The sequence below is a fragment of the Alligator mississippiensis genome, chromosome 3 (assembly GCF_030867095.1).
Source record: "Alligator mississippiensis isolate rAllMis1 chromosome 3, rAllMis1, whole genome shotgun sequence".
Taxonomy (NCBI): Eukaryota; Metazoa; Chordata; order Crocodylia; family Alligatoridae; genus Alligator; species Alligator mississippiensis.
In genome coordinates, this window is record NC_081826.1 from 255,054,878 (window position 1) to 255,080,920 (window position 26,043).

General features: G+C 46.8%; 1 protein-coding gene across 1 annotated transcript in view; it reads left to right on the top strand.

Annotated features, from left to right (window-relative positions):
* The window catches only part of SV2C (synaptic vesicle glycoprotein 2C), a 224,518-nt gene that overhangs the window by 76,976 nt on the left and 121,499 nt on the right, over window positions 1–26,043 (top strand). The window contains exon 2 of the mRNA XM_014594370.3: window positions 2,747–2,927. Within this exon, the coding sequence (XP_014449856.1) occupies window positions 2,747–2,927 (181 nt within the window). The remainder of the gene's footprint in view (window positions 1–2,746; window positions 2,928–26,043) is intronic.

Consider the following 26,043-nt stretch of genomic DNA (forward strand, 5'->3'; position numbering starts at 1 on the left):
TTCCTCTTTCAAAGAAGAACTTCTCCTTAGGGACTTTTTGTAGCCCCACATGTAAGGTGGGGGGACAATTACACATAGCACAACAGTGTCTCTCAGGTCCCCAGAATGCTGCGCTACTCTAATCTTACCCCATCTCCACTTCTAGTGGGATCTTCTTGCCACTTCCAGTGCACCCATAACATTGGTTACAGCCAGAAGTAGATCCAGGATTTTGCAAAGGAAGGCCTGGGAGCAGCAACCAATGCTGTAGGGGTGGCTGCATCTCCTGCTCCCAGGCTCCTTGGCTCTTCCCCACAAACCCTACTACCAGTGCAGGCAGACTGTGCCACAAGAACAACACTTAGAGACTTTTTAAAGTCCCTGATGCAGGTATGAATTCTCACTCCTTCCTTTCTCTCCCTTTTCAGAGGTATGCCCCATCTTCTCTTCCCGCACCTGCCATCACCACTGTTCCTGCTGTCCCAAAGGCAAACGGAGCTCCACAGTCACTCCAGCTAGGTTATGTAGGGGCTGGGCTCAGCCTGGGACAGTGGTAGTAGTATTGGGCAAACAGGTTCTCACTCCCCATGTCTGTTCCTGAGCTGCCAGAGAACACCCCAGGGGAACCAGGCAACGAGGTGGAATGAATTGCTGCTACCACTTCATCTGTTCCAAGCTGACCCCAGCCACCACAGCTTGGCTTGAGAAGAACAGGAGCTCCCTTTGCCACTGGGATAGTGGGGACAGCAGCAGGGAGGGGAAGGGACATGCCTCTGGGAATGGAAGGGGGACCTCTTACTTTTTTGAGGACTTGAAGTCCCCAGCTGCTGCTTCTGCAGTATGGTCAGTCCCCAGTTGCACCATTGCACCGCCTGTGAATCCACCCCGGACTGCAGCCAAAACAGCTGCCTCCAACACCAACACTGGGAGTATTAGCAAGAGCTGGTGCCCTTGCAGCACCAAGCATGGCCTCCCACCAACTGCAGAAAAGGAGAAAACAAAGAGTAGCTCTCCTCAACCCTCCTGCCTCCATAGGGAGTTGGGGGCTGTCTCTGACCACTGCTGCTGCTGGTGGCAGCTGCCAGTTGACTACTGGCTATCAGTATCCCTTCCATAGCAGGAAAGAGGACAGATTATCAGTGATCTGGCTCACTGACAGGGTCCCCTGGGGCTGAGAGGAGCAAAGGAACCCTTGGGTTTAGAGCATCCCCCTGAGGTGAACCTGTAGCCAGGGGTACATGCCCCCATAGCGCTTCATTTTTGTAGGTCTACAAAGTGCCTCAGCACTTAGTAATGCTATGAATGAGCATGTGTCCCTAGCCTTATTCTGCTTTAAAATAGAACTTGGCAGAAAGACATTCCTTCTTTGCACTTTGCACATCTACACAGTTAGTGGAGGTAGTGCAGAGTTGCTGTGCACTGTAAATTCATACCCTAGCTTACTGCAGTACATTTAAGTTCCCCATGCTAAACTTGCTTTAAGATCTCACAAACTGTCCTGTTTCTTTTTGTTTGTTGGGGGGAGGGGAGGTTGGTTTGTTTGTGGGGTGGAGGCTGAGTTGCATTGCATTATGGTATCAATTTCCAACCATCAAATTTGACACCTTTTTGATCAGTGTTATAAAGCAATTGTCAGTGAGATCGTTTTGCTAAGTGTATATGGCCAAAATATTTTCTATTTCAAGTTTCTGCTATTGTAGAAGATTATATTTCTTCAACTATGTATATTGTGTAGATCCAGAGATTAGTATAAGTGCTTGTGTGCAATTAAAACAGGCAAACAAAACCTTTCAATTTAGTCTGAGTACATGAGGCCCTATAAATGAAACTGCCAAGTCACTAGCTAGTCTGTTTTCCTTATTTAAGACAGGAAAGAAAAAAACTTAAATAAATAAACATTTTAGAAAGTCATATTAATTTTTCAGTGTTAATAATGTAAGATGATAGTAATATATGTTAATAAATCTTAAATGATTTTTCTTTAGACAGTTCTCCTTTTTCTTGAGTTGTAATTTAATTTATTGGTAAGCTTGTTAATCAGTAGTATATCATTTGTTATATTTTAGTTTAAAACTGTATCCAAAAAAGCCTTTCAATGCTTTGTTGTTAATGTGTGGATATATTTAAAACCTTCTTTGGACAGAGCATTATTCAAAGCCTTTGCCTTGTGCAGGACAGTAACTTTTTGAATATCAAAAACTATTGTAGAAAAAAGAAAGAAACAAACAATGAAGTGGGGCTTTTTCCATACTGCAGCACTGTGATGACCAGTATTTTATGTTTCTTAACCTTTCTCATTTTGACTAAGCACATCTTGTTTTTAATAGGTATTGGAAGCTAATGGTCCTGTACCTGACTCCTTATTTTAACAGAAAATTTCAGAAGTGTTTTTCTATAGAAAAGATTTTAATTTTTGTGGCATTCAACATGAATGCAGCATATTACTGTGGGAACTCTTTTCCTATACTTCATGGTTATTTGTCTGTATTTTAATTGTTTAGCTGGAGGCATCTAGTTTAATAAAGTATTAAGGCTAAGTGTGTTGACTAACAAACAAATCAGACATAGGGAGTCTATTCTTCTCTAGATACATATGCAAATCTATATGCATAAGTCCTTTATAAACAGATAGAAAAAATCCCTAAGGTATTATTTCACAAAGAAAATTCTCTGGAAAAAATGTTCTAATAAATGATGATTTTTTTTTTGTCAATTCCTGTCAGTTGTATAGCTCACAAAGTAACGTCTTGTTTTCTGTGTGTTTCAGGTAGCATAGTGTACCTTGGGATGATGGTGGGGGCATTCTTCTGGGGAGGCTTGGCAGACAAGGTGGGAAGGAGGCAGTCTCTCCTGATATGTATGTCTATCAATGGATTCTTTGCCTTCCTTTCATCATTTGTCCAGGGCTATGGCTTCTTTCTCTTCTGTCGCTTATTTTCTGGATTCGGGTAAGCTCTTCTGCTTCCTTTCATTTCTGTAATTCTTCTGTACTTATGAACTTGCTATATGCTTCCTCATATTTGGAAATGAACATTATATAATGTGGGATTATTGTCTTATCTATATGTCTGAAGAGTTACACAATGCATATGTGACTAACCTTAAAAGATTGAACCAGTTGGAAGAAGAAAAAGTCTTATGCTGAGGACAGGACTGGAAACCTAGATGATTTGGGTTCAGATCCTGTTTTATGGATATCCTTTTGTGAATTTGGACAGCTAACTTAATTTTTATTGCTTCTCTTTTCCCATATGTAATTTATGCCAATGTGCAAACTAATGCTTTCCTCGAAGGCATATGGTGAGACTGCATTAATATTTATAAAGCCTTTTTATACCCTAACATTACTGTGATACAGAGTGCTACTAACAATAAGGATTGTTATCTGTAAAAACTCACCTTAATGGACTTCTGCCTCATATTACAGGCTTTGCCATGAAATCACTTGTGGCTCTAAGTAAGTTTAGAATCTTTCCATTTTGTTATAAAGAAAATGCAGAAGAGATTGGTAAAGAAAAGATTAGTAGCTGAAACTCTCTTACCCAGCAATTTTAAACCCTGACTAGGTCAGTGTCAAGGTACATTGGTGGAGATAGCTCAGGAAAGCTTCTGCAGTGTCTGTTTTACCTCTGGTTTTGTGAACAAGCATGGCTTTTGGTCACAAGAGCTAGCAGCATGACTCTGGTAAGCACTACATACGCAAAGGGTGAAACTTCCCCAAAGATGCTAGCTACATTTCCATCTTATGCTACTTCTTTTTGCATATAGTGTCTGGACTATAGGAACAGTGAGGAGGTCTGGCTTCCTCACCCCATTCTGGCTACTGCTTCTGGAATAATGATAGAAACAGCTTTGGGATCTAAACTGTTCCCTTTTGGTCTCTCTGTTTAATAAGCTCTTTATCATTTTGCTGCCTGTGTCTCATGAGCTCTATACCAAGTACAGGCTGATCAGGCTAGGATAACAAAACCCAGCAAAAGGCTTTCTGCCAAGATAAGGGTCCATCCTTCCAGAAAATATATACTGCTTCCATTCAGTCCTGAGAGGCCACACAAAACTTGTATGCCTTCCTGTGTGAAGTCTGTGCAACTGTAAAAGAACATGGATTTAAAGAAGAGTCCATTGTTTAGAGTACCTATAGGATGACAGCTGTCACTTTTTCCTGAAGGTACAGTAATTGACCAAATATTAAATTTCCCTGGTTACTTTAAAAATTATGGTATTAGATTTGGAACTTAAAATTGTCCACCAGAAATCTCCTGGGCTGTGATGTATTAAAATCACCACACATTGGTAGGGTAGTTGTATGATACAGTGAGGGTTGAATTGGCCAAGGACCTGTAAGAAACACACCATTAGCTTCCAGGAAGACACTGTCATGTCCCAGGGCCAATCCAGCCATTAGGTGAACTAGGCGGTCGCCTAGGGTGCCAAAATTTGTGGGGCACCAAAATGATATGCAGAACAAAATAACAGGAACATCATTCTAAATAAGAGCCCTGGCTGGCTATGGCTTCACCTTGGTCTAAGACCTTTGGTTCAGTAAGGGTAGAAAGACCTCTGAAAAGATCTCGGAGGAAAAATCACTAGAATCGACCACTATCACAGCTAGAACTCATGATTACCTCCACATAGCTATATCAAAGGATTGGACATGGCTTTAAGTGCACTTCATGGCTCTCTCTTGCTCCCCTTGTGACTCCTACCTTTTCAACTCTCAAGTGGACTTATGACAAGAGCATACCACTGGCAATGTCATCCTAAAAGATATATTGGAAGTGGTGGGGGCGCTGAGACCTTGTCATGTCCCAGTATTCCTTCCAGTAACCCTGCTCTGAAGTTCTTAATAGTGCCTATAGCTCATGAGAGACCCAGTGCAGCCTTAAACTAGATATACATTCTCATAAGTACTGCAAGAAGTTGGATTTTTTTGATAGGAAGATTTTTCTTCATCTGCAGCTCTGTAAAGGAGTGGCTATTATCTGATTATCTTGCCAGTTATGATTACTCTCAATAAAGCAAGTTGCTATTTTTGTTGGATCTTTTGCTTAAAGATTTAAGAGGCCATGACCATCATGTCTGAAAGGGCATTCACTAAGGGTTGCTTGCAGTGCCTCAGGTAAGGTAACTATTTCAGCAGCAGAGGCAGTAGCTAAAAAGAAGGCTTTCTTAGCCAGAAAAGATTCTGATTTATTTCAGGGTGTGCAAAGCAAGATGGAAGACCTGCTTTTTATAGCTATAACTTGGCAGTGGGAAGGTGATGGGGGTGCATCATCAAGGATTCTAGAATACACTTTGCATTCTTGGACATACATCAACTATCTACATCAGCAGGGCACACTTGTTTTACCTCATGTGATTGCTCACATAATAAAACTGGGAATAAGGTGTGAAAGGCAGAAAATAGCATAACTAACACAAATATATTGCTAGTGAATGGGCATTTCCCTGAGAGAGATAAGCATCTGAGAAATGAGAATTCTGGGTAACAAGCAAACTTATCTCCTCATATGGAAAGTAGTCCATCATAAGCATGACTCCATAAACAGAAAACTCAAAAGGAGATTCTATCCAGAAACTGGATACAAAGTCTAGAAGAGCTTTAAAACAGTAGCTTCTGAAATGGAAAATGCTTGGACAAAGAATGAGAGCCATATTCATTAGGGGCTACTGAGGGTCTCACTAACACTTTTCAGAAAAAAACAGGCACCTTGTTACCTCCATCCCATCTTGTAAGTTCTTAAAGGAACACATCTTCAGTACCAGGACAAAACTGTTACTATGCATTAAAAATAACTGTGAATTGTTAATCATAGCTAGAGAATGTTATCTAAGTTTCTAGAGCCTCTTGATCAATAAATCACAAAACTTGTATTTATTAATGTAATTTAATAAGTGATTACTTGGTTATTCTAAGCTGAATTCTTAGAAAAGAATGAGCTTAAATTTTAAAATCTGTCTGTAAATGTATAACAAGTTTGTGCTTCCTTAGCAGATTTTCATGATCTGTAAGGTCCCTTCCAGCCCCTAACAACTATGAAACTATTAATGCTGAGACTGGAAAATGTTATTTTAGTTCACCAGTGCAGTACTTGTGAAAATAACCTGGGTTTACAGGTACTGAAAAGATGACTGAAAGAAAGCATGTGTCCTGAATGCAATTACAGCATAGAGATTCTTCAGATAACAAGTGATTGGTGATGTAAAATGAAACGGACACCTTTTCAGACAGGGACAAAGAAGTGTTCAGTTAATGTTATTGTATCTTGGTTTGTTAGGGTTACCATATGCCTGGGTTTTCCCAGACATGTCCTCTCTTTTGACCCCCTGCCCGGGCAGGTTTTTAAAATGCAAGCAAATGTCCAGGGTTTGCTCTGCCTCTGGCTTTTCCCAGGCACTTCCAGCTAGACTACTTGGGGCTGGGGTAGTGGGGCAAGGTGACTGGCTGTCAGGATCATGTACTCTGCATGTGGGCCTGGCAGCTGCTCGCAGGTAAGAGAGCCAGAGACAAAGAGAGTGTCTGTGCGTGTGCCTGGGTGTGAGCTGCATGGGCAGCAAGGCTGGGGGGGTGGAGGGGAGGGGGCTGCGGGTCAAGACTGAGGGGCACCAGCAGGGCTGGGAGAGGGTAGGGGCTGCAGATTGAGTGAGGGGCACTGGCAGGCCTGAGGGTACAGGGTACAGAGGGTCAGGAGTGAAAGGCAGCAGCAGGCCTTGGGGGGATGTGCCTTAGGGGTGAGGGGCAGAGCCTGTGGCAGAAAGCCACCTTTGTCTCTCCCCCAAAAACCCTGCTCTGTGACAAATTGATTAGGATGGGCCCAGCAGAGGATACACACCTTTACCCTATCTCTTATGGTAATCTGAGCTGGGTACATTCCTGAGGTAGTGGGGAAACCTGCTCCCTCTGCCTGTGTGACTAGTATCACATACCTGGGTGAGGGGCTTCCTCCCTGGTAGGCTAGAGTCTGCCCGGCAACTAGTGATGTATTTCAAATTGGCTGGCTGACAGCCAACAGGTGCTGGCCTCCATTGGACCAGGTAAATGAGGTCACAGGGGCTATATAAGTGAAGGACTGCCCAGGAAGAGGGGGCAGCAGCCATGAGGGAGACTCAGAGAGAGAGAAGAGCTGTACCATCTGAAACTTGCTCTCTCTCTCTCTCAAAACTCATGATCAAGGAACTGCCTGCCTCCAGAGAGAATCTCCAACTGCCTCTGGATGATACTTGTGAGTAAGCTACTTGAGATCTAACTAGATATATAGCTTGCAGTAACGCAGATGCATGATCAAAAGGCTACCCAGCCGGGGGAGTTTGCTCTATGGGATTTCTCTGATATTGTTCTACCCTGTACCCTATTCTAACGCTACCCTTTGTAACCAATAAAGTTCTCCTTTGTACCTATTGTGGGAGATTTATTGGGAGTGGGTCTAGATTATGCCTTGGGGTCCCCTTCGTTTGGCTGATTAAGGGAGACCACTACTTGTGCTTCTGACTGAGGGAAGCATCCCAACTTCTTGAAGTGAATCAAGTACCCTTGAGGGCTACTAGGCCTGTGTTTCCCAGGGTGCACAGAGCCAGAATCAAGCCTAGCCCTGGGTGGTGGCAGTGGAACCCCCAGGCTAGCGGATGTGCTCCAGAAAGGGGGTCGGCCAGACGTGAGGCACCACCAGGGAGGCACTCGGAGCCTTGAAGGTGGTCAGGCGCAGTGAGGTGGGTGGCTTAATGCAGGAGTGCCCCCTGCTGGCCCACCACAGAGCCAGGGCACAGGTATATAACTGTCGCCTCCCTCCCCTGGCCCCCTCCTCTCCTCTTCTCTCTTCCTCGCCCCCCTCCGGTATCCTCTTTTTTGATACTTGAAATATGGTAACCTAGGTTTATAAACTGAAAAATATGCCCCCAAAATTCTTCTCTGAAGTAGTCTTTGTCTTTTCTGTGAACCAGACTTTATCAATTTGCTTGGTTTCTTTCTCTAACCAGATAATATAAGAGAAGTTAGTCTACAGATTTTATGTGGGGAGAACATTTTTCACTAACTTTAATAGATCAAAACCTGTAAGTCCCCTTGACTCTTTTAGTTTGTATTTATTTATTTGTATTTTCTACAATACAGTATCGATGACTGTCATTCTCTTAAGGCAGGAACAGGCAATTATTTGGGCCCAAGGGCCACATAGACTGTTGGGTCAGCACTTCCCCCCCCTCTCTCCCCACCCTCCTGCACAACAACTCACCAAAACACCTTATGGGGGATGGGGCTCCAGGCAGTAGTGTTAAGCAGGATGGGTGGGGAAGGCTGGGATCACAGGGAAGGTTTGTGGGTTGGTGATAGTGCAGGGCCAGGGCCAGGGCCAGGGCTGCGTCAGAGCCATGATCTGCTGCCTGCATGCCCCTGTGATGGGTGCGGGTTCCATAGGCAGGGGCATGCAAGGAGTGGATCCCAGCTCTGCACTGTCACCGCCTTGTGATCCCAGCCCCAGACACAGCTCACTGCCTGCCTGTGCACCCTGCCCACACAGCTCCCCAGAGCTGCACCCTAGGGCTGGGATCTTGGGGCAGTGACAGCACAGGGTTGGGGCAGAATTGGAAGCTGCCACTAGGCCTCGCTGTGGCACCACAGCACCCATGAGCATGAATGATGTGTGCCCCTAGGGGCTGGGGGAGCATGGCAACTGCCCTCAGGCAGTGGTGGCAGTGGGGGCATGGTGGTGGCAAGTGGGGAGCTCCCACAGGTGGTCACAGCAGTGGGGGGGGTGTGGATGGCAAGCAGTGGTGAGTGGTGACTTCTTTCAGGGGTGCACCACCAATCAGGGGGTGCATGTGCACCCCCTACACATCACCAATGCCCATGAGGGGGAGAGGAGGATGCGAGCCCAATGTAGGAGGCTCAGGAGGAACCTAGCCTTATAGTAGCTAAGTGACCAGGCCTATTATTTCATAGATTCATAGATGATTCATAGATTCATAGATGCTAGGGTTGGAAGGGACCTCAATAGATCATAGAGTCCGACCCCCTGCATAGGCAGGAAAGAGTGCTGGGTTCAAATGACCCCAGCTAGATGCTTATCTAACCTCCTCTTGAAGACCCCCAGGGTAGGGGAGAGCACCACCTCCCTTGGGAGCCCATTCCAGACCTTGGCCACTCTAACTGTGAAGAAGTTCTTCCTAATATCCAGTCTAAATCTGCTCTCTGTAGCTTGTGACCATTATTTCTTGTAACCCCCGGGGGCGCCTTGGTGAATAAAACCTCACCAATTCCCTTCTGTGCCCCTGTGATGAACTTATAGGCAGCCACAAGGTCGCCTCTCAACCTTCTCTTGTGGAGGCTGAAGAGGTCCAGGTGCCCCAGTCTCTCCTCATAGGGCTTGGCCTGCAAGCCCTTAGCCATACGAGAGGCCCTTCTCTGGACCCTCTCCAGGTTATCCACATCCCTCTTGAAGTGCGGCGCCCAAAACTGCACGCAGTATTCCAACTGCGGTCTGACCAGCGCCCGATAGAGGGGAAGTATCACCTCCTTGGATCTGTTCATGCTGATGTACGATAAAGTGCCATTAGCTTTTCTGATGGCTTTGTCACACTGCCGACTCATGTTCATCTTGGAGTCTACTAGGACTCCAAGATCCCTTTCCGCTTCCGTTCCACCAAGCAGGTCATTTCCTAGGCAGTAGGTATGCTGGACATTTTTCCTCCCTAGGTGCAGCACTTTGCATTTCTCCTTGTTGAATTGCATTCTTTTGTTTTCTGCCCATATGTCCAACCTGTCCAGGTCTGCTTGTAGTTGTTCCCTGCCCTCCAGCATGTCCACTTCTCCCCAGTTTTGTGTCATCTGCAAACTTGGACAGAGTACACTTCACTCCCTCGTCCAAGTCGCTGATGAAGATATTGAAGATGATCGGTCCAAGGACCCAGCCTTGCGGGACCCCACTGCCCACACCCTTCCAGGTCAATACCGATCCGTCCACTACGACTCTCTGGGTGCGACCCTTTAGCCAATTCGCCACCCACTGGACTGTGTAGTCATCCAAGTCACAGCCTCTTAACTTGTTTACCAGTATGGTGTGGGATACCGTATCGAAGGCCTTCCTGAAGTCTAAGTATACGACATCAACCCCTACTCCTGCATCCAGGCGTTTTGTAACCTGGTCATAAAAAGAGACTAGATTAGTCAGGCATGATCTACCTGCTACAAACGCGTGCTGGTTTCCCCTCAGCATAATTGGTCCTGCCGGGCTCTCGCAAATGTGAGCCTTGATAATTTTTTCAAAGACTTTGCCAAGGATGGAGGTGAGACTGACCTCACCTCCTATTTAGACCAGCTTACTCTGGGATGCCTGCATGGTGGTAGCAGCCCCCAGCCCCACCGTGGGGTGGAGTGGCACATGGTCAGTGGCAGCAGTGGGAGCCCTGGTGAGGACACTGTCCAGAGCTGGGCCCCAGTTTCAGATGCTGCTCTCTGTCCAGCTGTGCGCAGTCTCCATGGAGCCCCAGATGCAGTGCCCTTACAGGGGCTCCTGATGCTGCCACTGCCTCTGTGCTTCTGCACCCCATGCTGAGCCAGTGGGGCTGGGGGATGCCACCGGCATGCAACCATCTCGGGGTGAGCTGTGGCCTGGCATAAGACAGGAGTGCCCCAGCACCACCCAGCAGGGCTGAGGGACCCACTTCAGGCCAGGTTAGATCACTCTATGTGTTACACAAATTGCCAATTGCTCAAATCGCGAGACCTTATGAGGCGAGATAAGGCAAAGTGCTGCGTTTATTAATTACATAGAACAAAAACATACAAAGACTTTACAGAGACAAACACAAAGACAAACACACTTATCATTCACACAGAAAAACACACACAGACAAACAGACTCTATGGAGATGTTATAATTACCAGCTTGCTTGCTCAATGTTAGCACTGGGTGTCCAGCCCAGGCTCATTGAGGGTGATGGGAGCAGGGGTGAACAGATGTGCCTATGCTCCCTGATGTTGCAGAGTGTGCATTCCCCACTCTGGCATTACTGCATCCCACTTTTATCAGGATTTCAAGTCTTTGTCTGAAGTCCAGGTACTTTTCCATTCACACGTCTCTATCCAGATGTTATTTCTCATCATTCTTTTCATTATCTCAGCTCAAGGTCGCTTCTGTTGTAAAAGTCAGTCTTCCAGTCTTGAAAGTTGTTTAGGCTAAATTGCAGGACATGCAAAATTCCTCCTTTATCCTGTTGCTTAGCCTATCTCCTTTGCACCTGGTCATAGACTGGTTCTTCAGCCATCCATCTTACAGTTCATTGTCTGGTAACTTGCATATTCAGCACCTTAGCAAACCTCCTGCATTTTGCCTGCCCCTGCCCTGAGGGAAAAACAGTTTATATCAAGATGTATTATGAGGGTTTTCATTTTAAAAATTCTCATGGCATTTTTTCATAAGAACATCTTGAAGGGCATCTCTGAAGTGTTTCAATCTCTGAATTCCTCTGACCCGCCATCTTTACAAAGATTGCTGATTACCAAGCCTCCAAATCCCTGGGTCAGACTCATGGATCAAAGCGGGCAAGAGGGCGCAAAAGCCCCCATGGCTGACCAAAAGCATACGGGAACATCTCCTAGCTAAAAAGGAGGCGTACACCCAATGGAAGGGAGGGGCCATCACCAGGGAGGACTATACCTCTGTTGCTCAGGACTGTAGGGGGGAGGTCAGGAAGGCCAAGGTGGAGATGGAACTGGGACTTGCTACCTGGATCAAGGACAATAAGAAGTCCTATTTTTAAATACATAGGGGGTAAAAAGAAGGTACCAGGTAATGTGGGGCCTCTGCAGGACATGCTAGGAAATCTGGTCGTCACACCAGACAGCAAAGCTAACCTATTTAACAATTTCTTTGCCTCCATTTTTCTGAGCAGGGAGTGGGTCCCCACCCCCACCGGGACCCCCATAGGACCCAGGGGGGGCACACCCAGGCCTAGGATCATTGAGGACCTAGTCAGGGAACTCGTGGAGGGACTGGACATATTTAAATCACCAGGTCCTGACGATCTCCACCCCAGTGCTGAGATCATTGCAGGATCCCTGGCACAGCTTCACGAGCACTCATGGTGGTCTGGCGTTGTGCCAAAGGACTGGAAAAGGGCCAATGTGGTTTCCATTTTCAAAAAAGGGAGGAAGGAGGACCCAGGAAACTATAGGCCAGTTAGTCTTACCTCGGTCTTGGGTAAGCTTTTTGAGAGAATTATCCTGGCGCATGTCCGCTAGGGGCCAGCAGGGGAGGTTATGCTTAGGGGCAACCAACATGGGTTCATTAGAGGCAGGTCCTGTCAGACCAACCTGGTGGCCTTCTATGACCAGGTCACAAAATCCTTAGATGCAGGTGTCGCAGTGGATGTAGTCTTTCTGGACTTTAGGAAGGCGTTCGACCCTGTCTCTCACCCCATTCTCATTAAAAAACTAGGAGACTGTGGCGTCGATACCTACAGTCAGATGGGTCACTGGTTGGCTGGAGGACCGCACCCAGAGAGTGGTGGTGGACGGGTCTTATTCAACCTGGAGGGATGTGGGCAGTGGGGTTCCACAGGGCTCAGTCCTTGGGCCCGCACTGTTCAACATCTTCATCAGAGACTTGGATGGGATGTAAAAAAGCACCCTGTTCAAATTCACAGATGACACTAAGATGTGGGGAGAAGTGGGCACGCTAGAAGGGAGGAATAGGCTGCAATCGGACCTAGACAGGTTACAGGGGTGGGTGGATGAGGACAGGATGGGTGTCAACACTGACAAGTGCAAGGTGCTGCACCTGGGGGGGAAGAACCAGCAGCATACCTACAGGCTGGGGAACTCCCTTCTCATCAGTGCAGAGGCAGAAAAGGATCTTGGAGTCGTTATTGATGCCAAAATAAACATGGGCCAACAGCGTGGGGACACGGTCAGGAAGGCCAACCGTACCTTGTCATGCATCCACAGATGCATCTTAAGCAGGTCCAAGGAGGTGATCCTCCCCCTCTATTTGACACTGCTCAGGCAGCAGTTGGAGTACTGCGTCCAGTTCTTGGCACTGCACTTCAGGAGGGATGTGGACAACATGGAGAGGGTCCAGAGGAGGGCCACGTGCCCTGCTGCCCCCTGATCATGCAAGCCATATGAGGAGAGGCTACAGGACCTGAACCTGTTCAGTCTCCACAAGAGAAGGCTGAGGGGGGATCTAGTGGCCATTTACAAACTAGCCAGAGGGGACCAGCAGGCATTGGGAGAGTCCCTGTTCCCCCAAGCACTCCCAAGAGTGACTAGAAATAAGGGTCACAAGCTGGCAGAGGGTAGATTCAGGCTAGACATCAGGAGGCGCTACTTCACAGTCAGGGCGGCTAGGATCTGGAACCAACTTCCAAGAGAAGTGGTGCTGGCTCCTACCCTGGGGGTCTTTAAAAGGAGACTGGATGGACACCTTGCCAGGGTCATTTGACCCCTGTACTCTTTCCTGCCATGGCAGGGGTTCAGACTTGATGAGCTGCTTAGGTCCCTTCTGACCCTACCAACTATGAAACCAACTACAAAATAGGTTTTTTTTAAAATGGCTGCCTGCAAAACTCCATACAAACCACTTTCTGCCACTGCTTCTTTGGGGTCTTTATAGAGGGTTGGACAATAGCTTTCTATATGAAGCTAGTCTGAATAATCAGTACATCAAAGAACGTGCAAGTCATACCAAATAGGGAAAAGCTTTCAGAATTTTCCAGAAAACAGCCTCATAGGCACATCATGCGAGTATCAGCCTATGCAAACCACTTTTCCGAAGAAAATCAGATAGTGGGGAGCAAGCTGTTTTATCATTGTTTGCCACTTCATTTGGCTCCCTGCTGCTTTGATTTCTTCTTCTTTTTTTTTTTCTTATGAAACATCTTACTTGTCCTAACCCTAGCAGGCATATAATTTTCCTCCCTGTAATTCCTCTGTAGCCCCCAGCTGCCTTCCACCTGTGGCAACCAGTGCTTCTTACTCTGCCTGCGTATTCATTAGTTCTGCAGGTGGCTGGCTTCAGAATGGATAACATGTGCCAGCAGAATAGATGCATCTCTCAATTGAGCTAGTGAGGCTGCTGGAAAAGCCTTCTGTGTTGATGAAGCAGCCTTGATCTTAGCCCCTGAAAGCCTCAAAAGTTGATGAGAGATCTAGGAGTCAGTGTGGCTTTGGGGCAGCTGGAAGAATGGGGACCTGTTGTGACATTGGTGAGAAGAGCTGAGGAAAGAGAACACATAGTGGTAAAGGTAGGTGATACAAGGAGAGCAACAATGAAGGATAAATACATGGTTAAGGTGGAGAGGGAGCACAGATTTGGGGGTGGATGGATTGGGGACAAATGTCTTTTTGTTTAAAAAAATATGAAAGAAATACGATGAATAGGGTGAAAAGCCAGGTATGCCTCAAGGAATGTATTGTCACCTCTCTCCCAGGTCTTCATTGCCTTTCCCTAGGAACCCTCCTGTTATGCTTGTTTCTATACTTCTGCCCCAGCTCACCACTGTGCACCTGCACTTGTCTCAGATCATTATTGTTGTTCTTTCTCAATATCTAACCTTTTCCATTCTACTCAAAGAACTTTACACAAGGTTTTCCTCAGCCACTGGCCTATCCCAGTGTTAGCCAAGAGATTTCCATTGTTATGGTTTGCATTAAATAGGGGTGCTCCAATAGAGATTTTTGGGTCTGATACCGATAGCCAATTTTTAAAGAGGCATATCAGCTGATACCAATCCGATTTCCAATACCAGCCTGGCAGCTTAAAGAACAGTGACCAGGTAGTAAGTCTGTTGTGGTGGAAGGGGAGAGAGGAGGGAAAGGGCGTGGGGGGCAGATTAAGGCCCCCCGCCATGAGGGAGGGAGTGGGGCTGGGGCAAGTGCTGCGCAGCCAGGGTGGGGCAGGCGCAGGACAGAGCTGCAGCTTGTCCAGGGGGGTGGCTCCCGCCACTGTGCACCGCTATTCCAGGAGCCGCTTATCCAGCACTTGTCCAGCAGCTCCCACCACTGCTCCCATTGCTCATCTGGGAGGACATTGGGGGGGGTGCCCCCAGATCTGTGCAGGGCGGGCAGGGCCAGGGCTGCACCAGGCTGCACTCGGGGCAGGTGGCAGTGGCGCTGGGAATGAGGGCAGGGGGATATGGCAAATTTTGGGGTGGCTGCAGCCCCCTCCCCATAGCCCTGCTCTCAACACTAGTGCAGCCCCAGCCCCACTCCCCCACACACCCCACACAGGTCCAGGGGTATACACCTCCTCATGCCCTCCTGAACGAGCAGCAGCAGGAGCCACCAGATGAGCAGGCGAGTGCCAGACAAGCAGCTCCCAGGTGAGTGGTGTACAGCGACAGGAACCCACGTAGAAGCCCACCCCCCCATGCCCCCTGCAGAAGCCACAGCTCTGTCCTTCAGCCACCCTGCCTTGGCTGGGCAGTGCTTGCCCCACTCCCTCACTGCGGGCTGCCTTGATCTGCCCCCCACACCCTCTCTCTCCCCCTACCCCTTCCACCACTACAGACTTACCAGCTGGACACTGCTCTTCAAGCTGCCAGGCTGTGCCCCTCACCACACGTGCTGTGCTGTGACTGCACATGCATGGGCCATTTATAAGCCCTATCAGGCCAATTTCCAATACAGACAATTTTCTTCATATTGGTGTCGGTCCAATATTGGACTGATGTATCGGTGCACCTCTAGCATTAAACTTTTTTTAAATTGGAGATGTAACTACTATTTTTAATATAGTTTTGAGAGAAGTCATTAAGCTCCTTTATGTAGCCCTGTAGATGAAGCAGTGACTGTTTCAACCACAAACAGAGGCACGAAACAAAGGCATGCAAGGCACTGGTATGTGGAGGAGTTTCATCAACTACTGTTTTGTGAAGGTTTGTGTGTCTGTGAGACAAATAGCAAAAACATTAGAGAAGATAAAGTAACACATGATGCAGCCCAAATGAGCACTGGGAACATGGCCTTAAGTAAAGTCTAGAATCTAGACAGATGAGTTATGGACTAAGTGCTGACCACAATGCATCTTGGATTTGTGAACAGAGACACTGTTCGATTCTTACTATGTTTAGGGAAACAAGACTTTGTATGTTCTTTGTTAATATTGCAGTTGCATCAAAGAAAAATCTGACTGTCATCAGTTTCTCTTCCTAATGGGAAAAACTTGCAAGACTGCAAAATTGTTTAGCTATGCACAAAAGAAGGAATGGGCTTATATAGTCCCTTAAGCAATAGCATGAGGTTCAGTCGTTTGACCCCAAAGTGGTGTACTCCACTTAGTAACAAAAGTACTTAAAAATATGTAAGTCACTGCAATAAGTATGTAAGCTGTCCAGTCAGCTGCAGGACCAGAACCTCAGTTCTATAACTGGGTTTCAAAGACAGTTAAAATGAACAACGTTGTGTCACTATCATTAAATTATAGTCTTCCCAAGGCAATATCTAACAGCTGCTCCCCCAAGTTAAATTTGTCTATTCACTTTCCATATATTGCTAGTTTCCTTTAATGTGTTGAAAAGGAAAAAGTCTCTTATTACACTGGTAGCAGTGAGAGGGGAAAAAAAGTAGAGGAAGAGGGAAGGACGAGAAGCCATGAGGAAGGGAAAGTACGAGTTACATTTGAACAGTTAGGTAGGGAGAAAGGATCGTTAGACTGATGCAGGTCCAGGAAAAGAATAAGAACAGCTTTGTGCTTCAAATTCCATTGTCTGGCTTCTTCACAAACCACAAGTAACCAGATAAATACCACAAATGCCATTGTTGACTGACACAATCTCACTTTTTGACTCTGGTCCAAATTGGAAGTAGAAGACGATAAGATATTTAATCAAAAAGGTGTATTACAGCCTTATGCATTTTAATATTATGGGGTTATCCTGTATTCCTGAACAGCCTTTGCAATTCAAGTATCTATGGCTCATAAATGTGCAAACAAACAAACAAAGGCTAGCTTCTGAAGCCAGGTTCCTGAATGCTCTGTGTAAATGCTGTTTTCATCCCAGCTGTTACAGTATGCAGTTGCCAAAATTTCCTGTGGCGAATCACATCACTAAAAGCAGATTAGCAGGCACATATCATTTTGTGTGATTAAAAAAGGTGCACTTTAGTTTATTATTTATTTTCGTAAGTACTGCTCTGCTGGCATGCATGATCAAAATCTTTTTTGTTCTTCCTTCCCATAATCCCCTTGGATAAATGATAACCACAGCTTAGTTCAAACATGAAACTATAAAATCACTATCCCTTTAAACTTAGTCAGCTTGGAGATTTGTCTTTTGACATCTGCAATTGCACCTTCTCTTGATGAAAAGTAAAACATAACTAGTCATATTTTTCTATCTAGATGATTTTTGTTCCCAAAGGGCATGTCTACATGAGATGCTATGTCACCATAGCAACACACTACAGCGACGTAGAGGGCACAAACTGATGCTGCAGCTACGTCACTGTAGCAGCACACTTCCTTGCTATGGTGTAGGGGTGAGCAAAATACAGCCTGTGGGCCGGATCCAGCCTGCCAGGCCATTCTATCTGGCCCACGAGACCCCTAAAAATATTTAGAAAATTTTAAATATTTATCTGCCCCAGGCTGCCTGTCAAAGATGACAGGAGATGGGCAGTAGGAGCCAGGGGCAGTAGGACCCAGGGGAAGCCATGGCGGGACCCTGAACAGCAAGGCCCGCCCAGCCCTGCCCCCCCCCCTCCCTGCCAGAAGTCCCTGCTGGGCCTGGGACTGTGGGGCTGTTAATGCCTCCCTGTGCAAGATCGGGAAATTCCGGTAAGAAGGGGTGGGGGGTGGGGAGGCAGGGGAGAACCTTGGGCAATCGCCTCAGTTCTTGAGGCTGGGCCAGCTCCTGCTGAGTCCTGTCATCCAGCCATGCAGCTGGGAGCCACATGGTGTGGAGCAGCCAGTGGGCAGACAGGGAAGTGGGGAAAGCAGTGGTGGGGGGCAGGGGGAGTAGAAGCAAGCAGGAATGTGGAAGCGCAGGGCCTGTGCAGGTGTCCAGGGCCCAGAGTGCAGTGGCAGGAGTGAAGGGCACAGCCTCGCAGGGGTCTGTGGAACTGGGCTGGGCTGCACAAGCAGGGAGAGGGGGGAGCTGGCCCAGCTCCATAAATTCCCTGCTGGCCAGGACCCTGCATTTCTGCTGTCCCACTCTGGGCCCAGGACACCAGTGCGAGCCCCACGCTCCCGCCTGGCTGTAGCTGGCTCCCGCGTGCCCACTCACACCCTGTCCCCTCCACCTCAGCCCTGTGGTACAGGCAGGGACCTGTGCACACAGCCCCGACCCCATGCCCTGTGCTCGCCCATCTGGGCAAAGCAGTGGTGGCACAGAACAAACTGCTGCTCAGCGTGGGAGAAAAGTGGCCCCTCCCCAAACCCCAGCAGATGTAGTAGTTGGAGGCAGCTGTGTCAGCTGCCTGTTTAGTCTATGGCCAAATCTCCAAATTGGTGCCAAACCTTTCAGATTTGATTTGGCCAAATCAAATCAGGACAGTGATTTGAATCTCCGAATCAAATCACTGTCCTCTGAATCCCAAATGAATACTTGCTGCTTTGCACAGGCCTAGTGGCCATAACTCTGGAAAAATCTTTTCATTCCACCTTCCCAAAAACAAGATGAATTGTATCAGGTTTAGTTGAAATGGCTGCTCCTGTATCAATTTTAAATTAAATTGACTGTCCAATGAGCTCTATTCCTGTTGTTGGCAATTAAAACCAACTTGTGTGATCTGCAATATCAAGTTTATTGTATGGGGATGTGCAACTATTATACCCTGCACAGGATTGGAACCAAAAAGGATATCGGTCACCTACACACACATGCACTCACTCATTCAAACCCATATAGTAGCTGCTGTAGTGATTGTGAGAGCACTGGTGTTATACCCATCCAAGGTGCTGGAGTCTGCTATCGATGGCCAGTTGAAGCTTCCTCCAAGGCAATGTCTTCTTCAAAAGGGCCAGCTTGTCTTTCTAGTTGGTAGGTTCTGGTGCTGGTCAAAGAAAGAGGGTACCACTGAGCGTCATGCTTCACTGCCTTTTATCCCTCTCTGGCAGACTTCTCTGATTCCCCAGCATCATCTTGGTTGCCCAGTCCAGAGGTCACTGTCCCATGTGGGTCATGAGTAGTGTATGACAGCTGTTAGTCACAGTCACTGGGGGTTCTGCCCAATGTTACAGTTTTGGGAGTCCACCCTTCACTTGAATGACCCAATGGCTGTATCGTGCAGGTTCCAGGAATCAGTTCTTTTGCTTGATTAGCTTAAAATGGATGGTAGAGTAGAGTTTCGTAATGGTAAGTTCCTCTGGCTAGGCTATTGTCAATTAACAGCCAGAGGCTCTTGCTTTGTATTCCCTGCTAGTCATTCAATTACCTACTGACTCATACATACTTACATTCACTCAGGGGACTGCCTGGTACATTGTAAGGGTGATACAATTCAATAAGTTTTTACAGCTACAGCTTTAATATTATAAGGCTTAGCTAACTTAAGAGTGTGAAATAAAATGTAAAGCATAAATAAAATGTAAGACACAGAATGCCATGGCAAAAGTGTAGAGAGAATACGTGAACAGTAAAATACAGAAATGCATATAAATATAATCTAAAAAGGGGGGGGGGAGGGGGGAAGGTGCTTCCTGACAAGAGGCAGGGGGGACTTTTGCTACACTGTCATCTAGACTCCTGGGTCTGACAAAGACTCCGGATTCACCAGCTTCTTTCATTCCTTGGAGATCACAGATCAGCAGAGACTCCCTATGCCAGAAGAGGGGTGCTTGTGCCTGAAAGCTTGCAAATAACTTTTTTTTCTAACTACTCAGTTGGTCAAATAAAAGATATCACATCTACTCAAAGAAACTTGCCAATCCTCTGAGTCCTGTTCTGTGACTTCATGGACTCCTGTGGCTGAGCAACGAACCAAAGTGTGATAACTATTCTTTTTATATCATTGACGTATCTCTTCCTTATCAAGAGGACACTTAACATAAGCATGTTCGGGGATTTTACCACACCTGCGGCATTGGCCCTTTTTCCACTAGGTTGTTGCTGTGGGTGCTGGTGGCACCACTCTTTGTTCATTGTGCATGTCAAATCTATTTGTTTTTGGTTGTAGTTTCTTGACAAAATCCATACTAGCTGATGCCTGATAGGGCTTGGAAATGCTTCTGATTTCCTTTTGTTGCTGTTTAACTAACTCTGATTGGCAGACTTCTGTGACAGCCTTCTGGAGTGTTAAATCAAAGTCCAACTGTAGTCTTTCTGAGAGCTCTTCATTATGAAGGCCCACAGCTAAGGGATCCCTAATCACTTCTTCCTTGAGCTCCCCATATTGGCAAGATTCAGCCAACTTATGCAAAGATGTAATAAAGCTGTCCACAGGTTCTGCAATATGCTGATGTGGTAGAGGCATTAATCGAACATTTTTGGGGGCAAAAGAAATGTGGTTTATGAATTAATTAGATTGAAGCTCCATAAAAACACATTCCTTTTTTTCTGCATTTGTAAGAGGCAGTGGCATCAGAATTCCATTGGCCTCATCCCCCATTGAGTAGATGAGAGTACTTACTTGGTAAGGTTCAGACTTTGTCCAGACCTGACACTTCCCTGAGGCAGCTAAAATATTTGATCCATCTAGGTCACATTCCAAGGGATTGGAAATAAAATCCAATGTTCTGATGGTGTAAATAACTCTCTGCATTGTCTCTGTAGCCAACCTCTGCTGGGAGCTGGACTCAGCTGTTGCTGGAGCTTGGTCTGTCATTTAGGAATCACCCAATTGCTGACTGATGTTTGCGTTCCTGTTGGTGGCAGGATTCAGCCACTCCTGACACCACGTGCTATCTCAGCAGGGCATAGCCCCCACTCCCAGCACTGCTGTGCCCACATCAGCACTGGGAGCAGGGACTCTGCCCTGATGCCACTTGCCAGCCAGTGCAGGGGGGCCTAGGATGTGGGTGCAGCAGCACTGGGAGTGGGGGCTATGCCCTGCTGCCGCTTGCCCCCTTCCGCCTGGAGTGAGCCATGCCTGCATCCCACCACTCCCCTGCCCCCTGCCCTGGCTGGGCAAGCAGCAGCAGTACAGAGAATCTGCTCCAAGTGCTGCCACGCCCACATTCTGCCCCAGCACCCTCCCGCCCTGGCTGGGCAAGTGGCAGCAGGGCAGAGCCCTGGCTCCAAGCGCTGCTGTGCCTGCATCCTGCACCCCTCCCTCCTTCCCGAGTAACACACCCCCATCCCCATTGTGGCAGCTTGCCCAGCCCCAGCCTCAATCCCTCCATCCCCCAACCCCAACAGATTTACCAGCTGGAGGCAGCTGTGTCAGCTGCCTGTTTAGTCTATGGCCAAATCTTTGAGGCAGCCAAATCTTTTCCAAATCGATTCAGATGTTTTGAATCAATTTGGAGCTTTTAATTGGTCTCCCAATTTGATTTGGATTCGGAGGTTCAATCCCCGAATCGGACCAAATCTCCTCCAAATCAAATTGGCTACCAAAGCTTTGCACAAGCCTAATGGCCACATCAGTGGGGAAAGAGCAAGCTGAATCTGAATCAAATATGGCCCATTTCACACATCCCTAGTGCCTGCCACGCTGGCCCCAAACACTGAATCGGAACCACCATCAAGTCTATGCTTGGACCAGGCACTGCCCATCAGGCCCACCAGAGAAAAAGATTTAGCACCACTGGTATAGACTGATGAAATAATACAGACTGTTCTTCCAGTGCCCTGCTCTCATTACACTAGGTAATCTCTCTTTAATAGTGTTTCATGAACTTATGAGCACTGTCTCACTAATTTTATATCTTAAGAATTCCACAGAATAATGCTTTGCCATTTGGATATGTGCTAAGAATAATGAGCTAAATTCATTCCACTGACTTATAGCAGGGATACAAATAGTCTAATAATTAAAATAGGTAGATATGCTATTATCAGATACATTAGATAACAATTTTTTTAATTGATTTTTAAGCCATGATTTTTTTTAATGTGATGAGTTATTTACCAGTATTTACAAGTTACTAGTTCTTCCTTTTTCCTTTCTAATGTAGTTGTTTTGTAATTTGTGTTTTTATTAAGTTTCCCACTTGTTACTACAATTTCACATTTCACGGAGGTGATTTTTCTCTTTAAAAATTTCTCATTTAAAATGTGTCTCACTATCATACTAATTATGAGATCGACCCAAACTATATGGAACTTCAGTGAGTCAAGAACGTGCTAATGCTTCAACTCAGCCTTCTTCAAAATTTGTGGTTTCTTTCTTTTAGTTTCTTTCTTTGAAAAGCTCACTGGGAGGTACTTGATATTGCAGGCACAGGAGCCTAATTTTAGCCTTTTATTTTTCTGAAAAATTTGAACTATGTATACAAAAAGTTCACAATAAGTTTTTTGTAAGCTATTGAAAGTCTAAGTATTTTTTTACTATTGATACTGCAGGAATTCTGTGCAGAAAGTTAATAGTGCTAAAAGGAAAGCTTTTATCAAAGATACAGTTTTACCCCCTAATACTATAATGCTTATCTAGGTTCTTCTAGTGTAGGGCTGACCAACTGGTGGCCAGTGGGTTGCATGCAGACCATTAGGATTTAAACTGTGGCCCCTGGGCTCCTGGTCTTAGTGCCGGTTCCCCCTTTCATAGATTCATAGATGTTTGAGTCGGAAGGGACTTCAGCAGATAGAGTCTGCCCCCCTGCCCTGGGCAGGAAAGAGCACTGGGCTCAGATGACCCCGGCCAGGTGCATGTCTAGCCTCCTCTTAAAGGCCTCCAAGGTATGGGAGAGCACTACCTCCCTTGGAAGCCCATTCCAGATTCTGGCAACCCTTACCATAAAGAAGTTCTTCCTGATGTCCAACCTAAATCTGCTCTCCATGAGTTTATGGTCATTGTTCCTAGTTAGTCCAAGGGGTGCCCTCGTAAACAGAGCATCTCCTATTTCTTGCTGTCCCCCCACCCCAATGAATTTGTAGGCAGCCACAAGATCATCTCTCAGCCCTCTCTTGTGGAGGCTGAAGAGATCCAAGGCCCTCAAACTCTCCCTATAGGGCTTTGCCTGAAGGCCCCTAACCATACGAGTGGCCCTCCTCTGAACCCTCTTGAGGTTGTCCATATCCCTCTTAAAGTGTGACACCCAAAACTAGATGCAGTACTTCAACTGTGGCCTGACCAATGCCACATAAAGGGGAAGTATCACTTCCCTGGACCTGTTTCATAGTTCATAGATTCATAGATTCATAGTTGTTAGGGTCGGAAGGGACCTCAATAGATCATCAAGTCCGACCCCCTGCATAAGCAGGAAAGAGTGCTGGGTCTAAATGACCCCAGCTAGATACTCGTCTAACCTCCTTTTGAAGACCCCCAGGGTAGGGGAGAGCACCACCTCCCTTGGGAGCCCGTTCCAGACCTTGGCCACTCGAACTGTGAAGAAGTTCTTCCTAATGTCCAGTCTAAATCTGCTCTCTGCTAGCTTGTGGCCATTGTTTCTTGTAACCCCCGGGGGCGCCTTGGTGAATAAATCCTCACCAATTCCCTTCTGTGCCCCCGTGATGAACTTATAGGCAGCCACAAGGTCGCCTCTCAACCTTCTCTTGCGGAGGCTGAAAAGGTCCAGTTTCTCTAGTCTCTCCTCGTAGGGCTTGGTCTGCAGGCCCTTGACCATACGAGTTGCCCTTCGCTGTACCCTCTCCAGGTTATCCGCATCCTTCTTGAAGTGCGGCGCCCAGAATTGCACGCAGTACTCCAACTGCGGTCTGACCAACGCCCTATAGAGGGGAAGTATCACCTCCCTGGACCTATTTGTCATGCATCTGCTGATGCACGATAAAGTGCCATTGGCTTTTCTGATGGCTTGTTTGATGGCAGTTTGTCATGCACCTGCTAATGCATGATAAAGTGTGGTTAGGTTTACTGATCACTTTGTCACATTGACAACTCATTTTCATCTTGGAGTCAACAGGGACTCCAAGATCCTTTTCCACTGCTATACTGCTGAGAAGGTCATCCCCCAGCCTATAAGCAGACTGGTAAGTCCTTCTTCCTAGGTGTAGCACCTTGCATTTGTCCTTTATTGAACTGCATCCTATTCTATTCTGTCCATTTTTCCAACCTGTCCAGATCCGCCTGGATTTGTTCCCTACCCTCTGGTCTGTTAACTTTAACTCTGCCTGGTGTGTTCCCTACTCTCAGAGGTTGGACAGTTCTATTCTATTGCATTCACTGCTTAAAATACGAGTGGAATGTAACTTAGTTACAGCAATGTAACTAAGATTTGTTGCAAGTGTTCTGTTGTCCTTAAGACCAAGAAGTAATGTGTAACAAAGTGTCCTTTTTTGTTAGGGTTTTAATTAGTTTTGTTTTTTATAGATGTACATGCTTCTATGTACTCAGTGAACACAAGGTCAAACAAATGCACCTTACACAGTGTGGTGAGCTTTGTTATGGTCTTTAGTTGGGGAGAATTCATTGCACAGTCCTGGAACAGTCTCCAAGAAAGTCCTTTCTCCTGCCCAGTCAAGCTTGTATTCTAATTGTAGAGATCTCCATTGTGACAGAGGACCATAGATGCCAACTTTGAACTTCATCCCAGAGCTTTAAATGGGTTTTTACATAGCTGAAGTGGTCCTATTCAAGTCAATGAAGCTATTCATATGAGTCAAGTTATAGACTTATTTAAGTGTTGGCAGGATCCAGGCCACACTTTTCAATTTTTATGGGTGTTTTGCTTACAGCCTATTGCCTATTACAATTTTATAAAATCCAAAAGCTCTGGTGGCAATTTTTAAAAAGTATTTATTATTAAAATCCTTATCAATTTTACAGTTTAACCTAAAGTTGCAATAAGGAGCATAGGCAGACAAGGTTCCTTGGGTGAATTTGATATCTTTTATTAGACCAACCCAAATGGTTGGAGAATAGTTATTAAGCAAGCTTTCGGATTCAAAAACCCTTCGTCAGGCTAAGGACGCTGCAGCAGTTGCTGCGTGCTCTTCAGACTTTCACAATTTATTTTACAAAACTTCTTTCTTGTGTAACCCAGGTACACCCAAGGATGTGCCCTATTCTCATTTGGATGGGATGGGTAGGCAGGAGGGGGTGCTATGAGAGGGATGCCAGAAGTTCGAGCAGATCCCTCTTTCCTCTAGAGTTACCCCAAGCCCAAAGTTCTTAACTATATACAATTTATTGAGTTATAATATATGTGAGAAGGGCAGTGAAAGCCCTCACCCTAGGGATCCTGAAGAGCAGCAGCCAGGAGGAAGCGCAGGCGGCAGCCCCACGATTCCAGAGCTGTCTATAGCTGTGGATCGGCGAGGGACATGGGCAAAGCCTCCAGAAACTGCGGGCTGCTCAAATAGCTGCCAGGAAAACAGCTGAGGGGCGGCGAACGGCGGGAGAAGAGGACACCGACCCAGAGGTGCTAGGGAAGGAAGAGGAGGATGCCAACCTGGAGACACTGGTGGGGAAAGAAGAAGACGCCAACCTAGAGACACTGGAGGAAGAAGAAAGCACCAATCCAGAGATGCCAGCGGAGGAGAGAAAGGACGTTGACCCAGAGATGCAGGCAATGAAGAGGAAGGTTGCCCAGCTGCAGGCAGCAGAGGGGGAGCCAAGGGCCCTGGCACAGGAGGCGGGAGGCACCAGCAGGAGCAGTTACCCCACACGGGGGGACACAGTGTTGGGAGGCACAAGCAACCCAGCATGGAAACCATGCACCCTTCCAAGCCAAGGAAGACCGGGAGCAACTCCAGGTTAGCTGGGGGCCAGTGCTGGCCAAACTGAGGAGTTGGACCAGAGTGGGGCACAGAATGGCAGCCCACCCCCATAGTCACCCGGGGCGCAGGGACAAGTGGGTCCCTCATCCGTTCCTTCAAATTTCTTCTTTACTTTGGACCATAAAAGGGGCACTGGGAGATGAGATTCCAGGGGGAACCCTCCGGTGGAAATCCGGGTGTTGATTTTCATTGGAAGCCCTAGCTAGCCCGCAGACAGAGCCGGCTTTAATGCACTAATCAGCCGGAAGTCAAGGAACCGGCTACAGTGAAGGACAAACTGACCAGGAAGGCCCA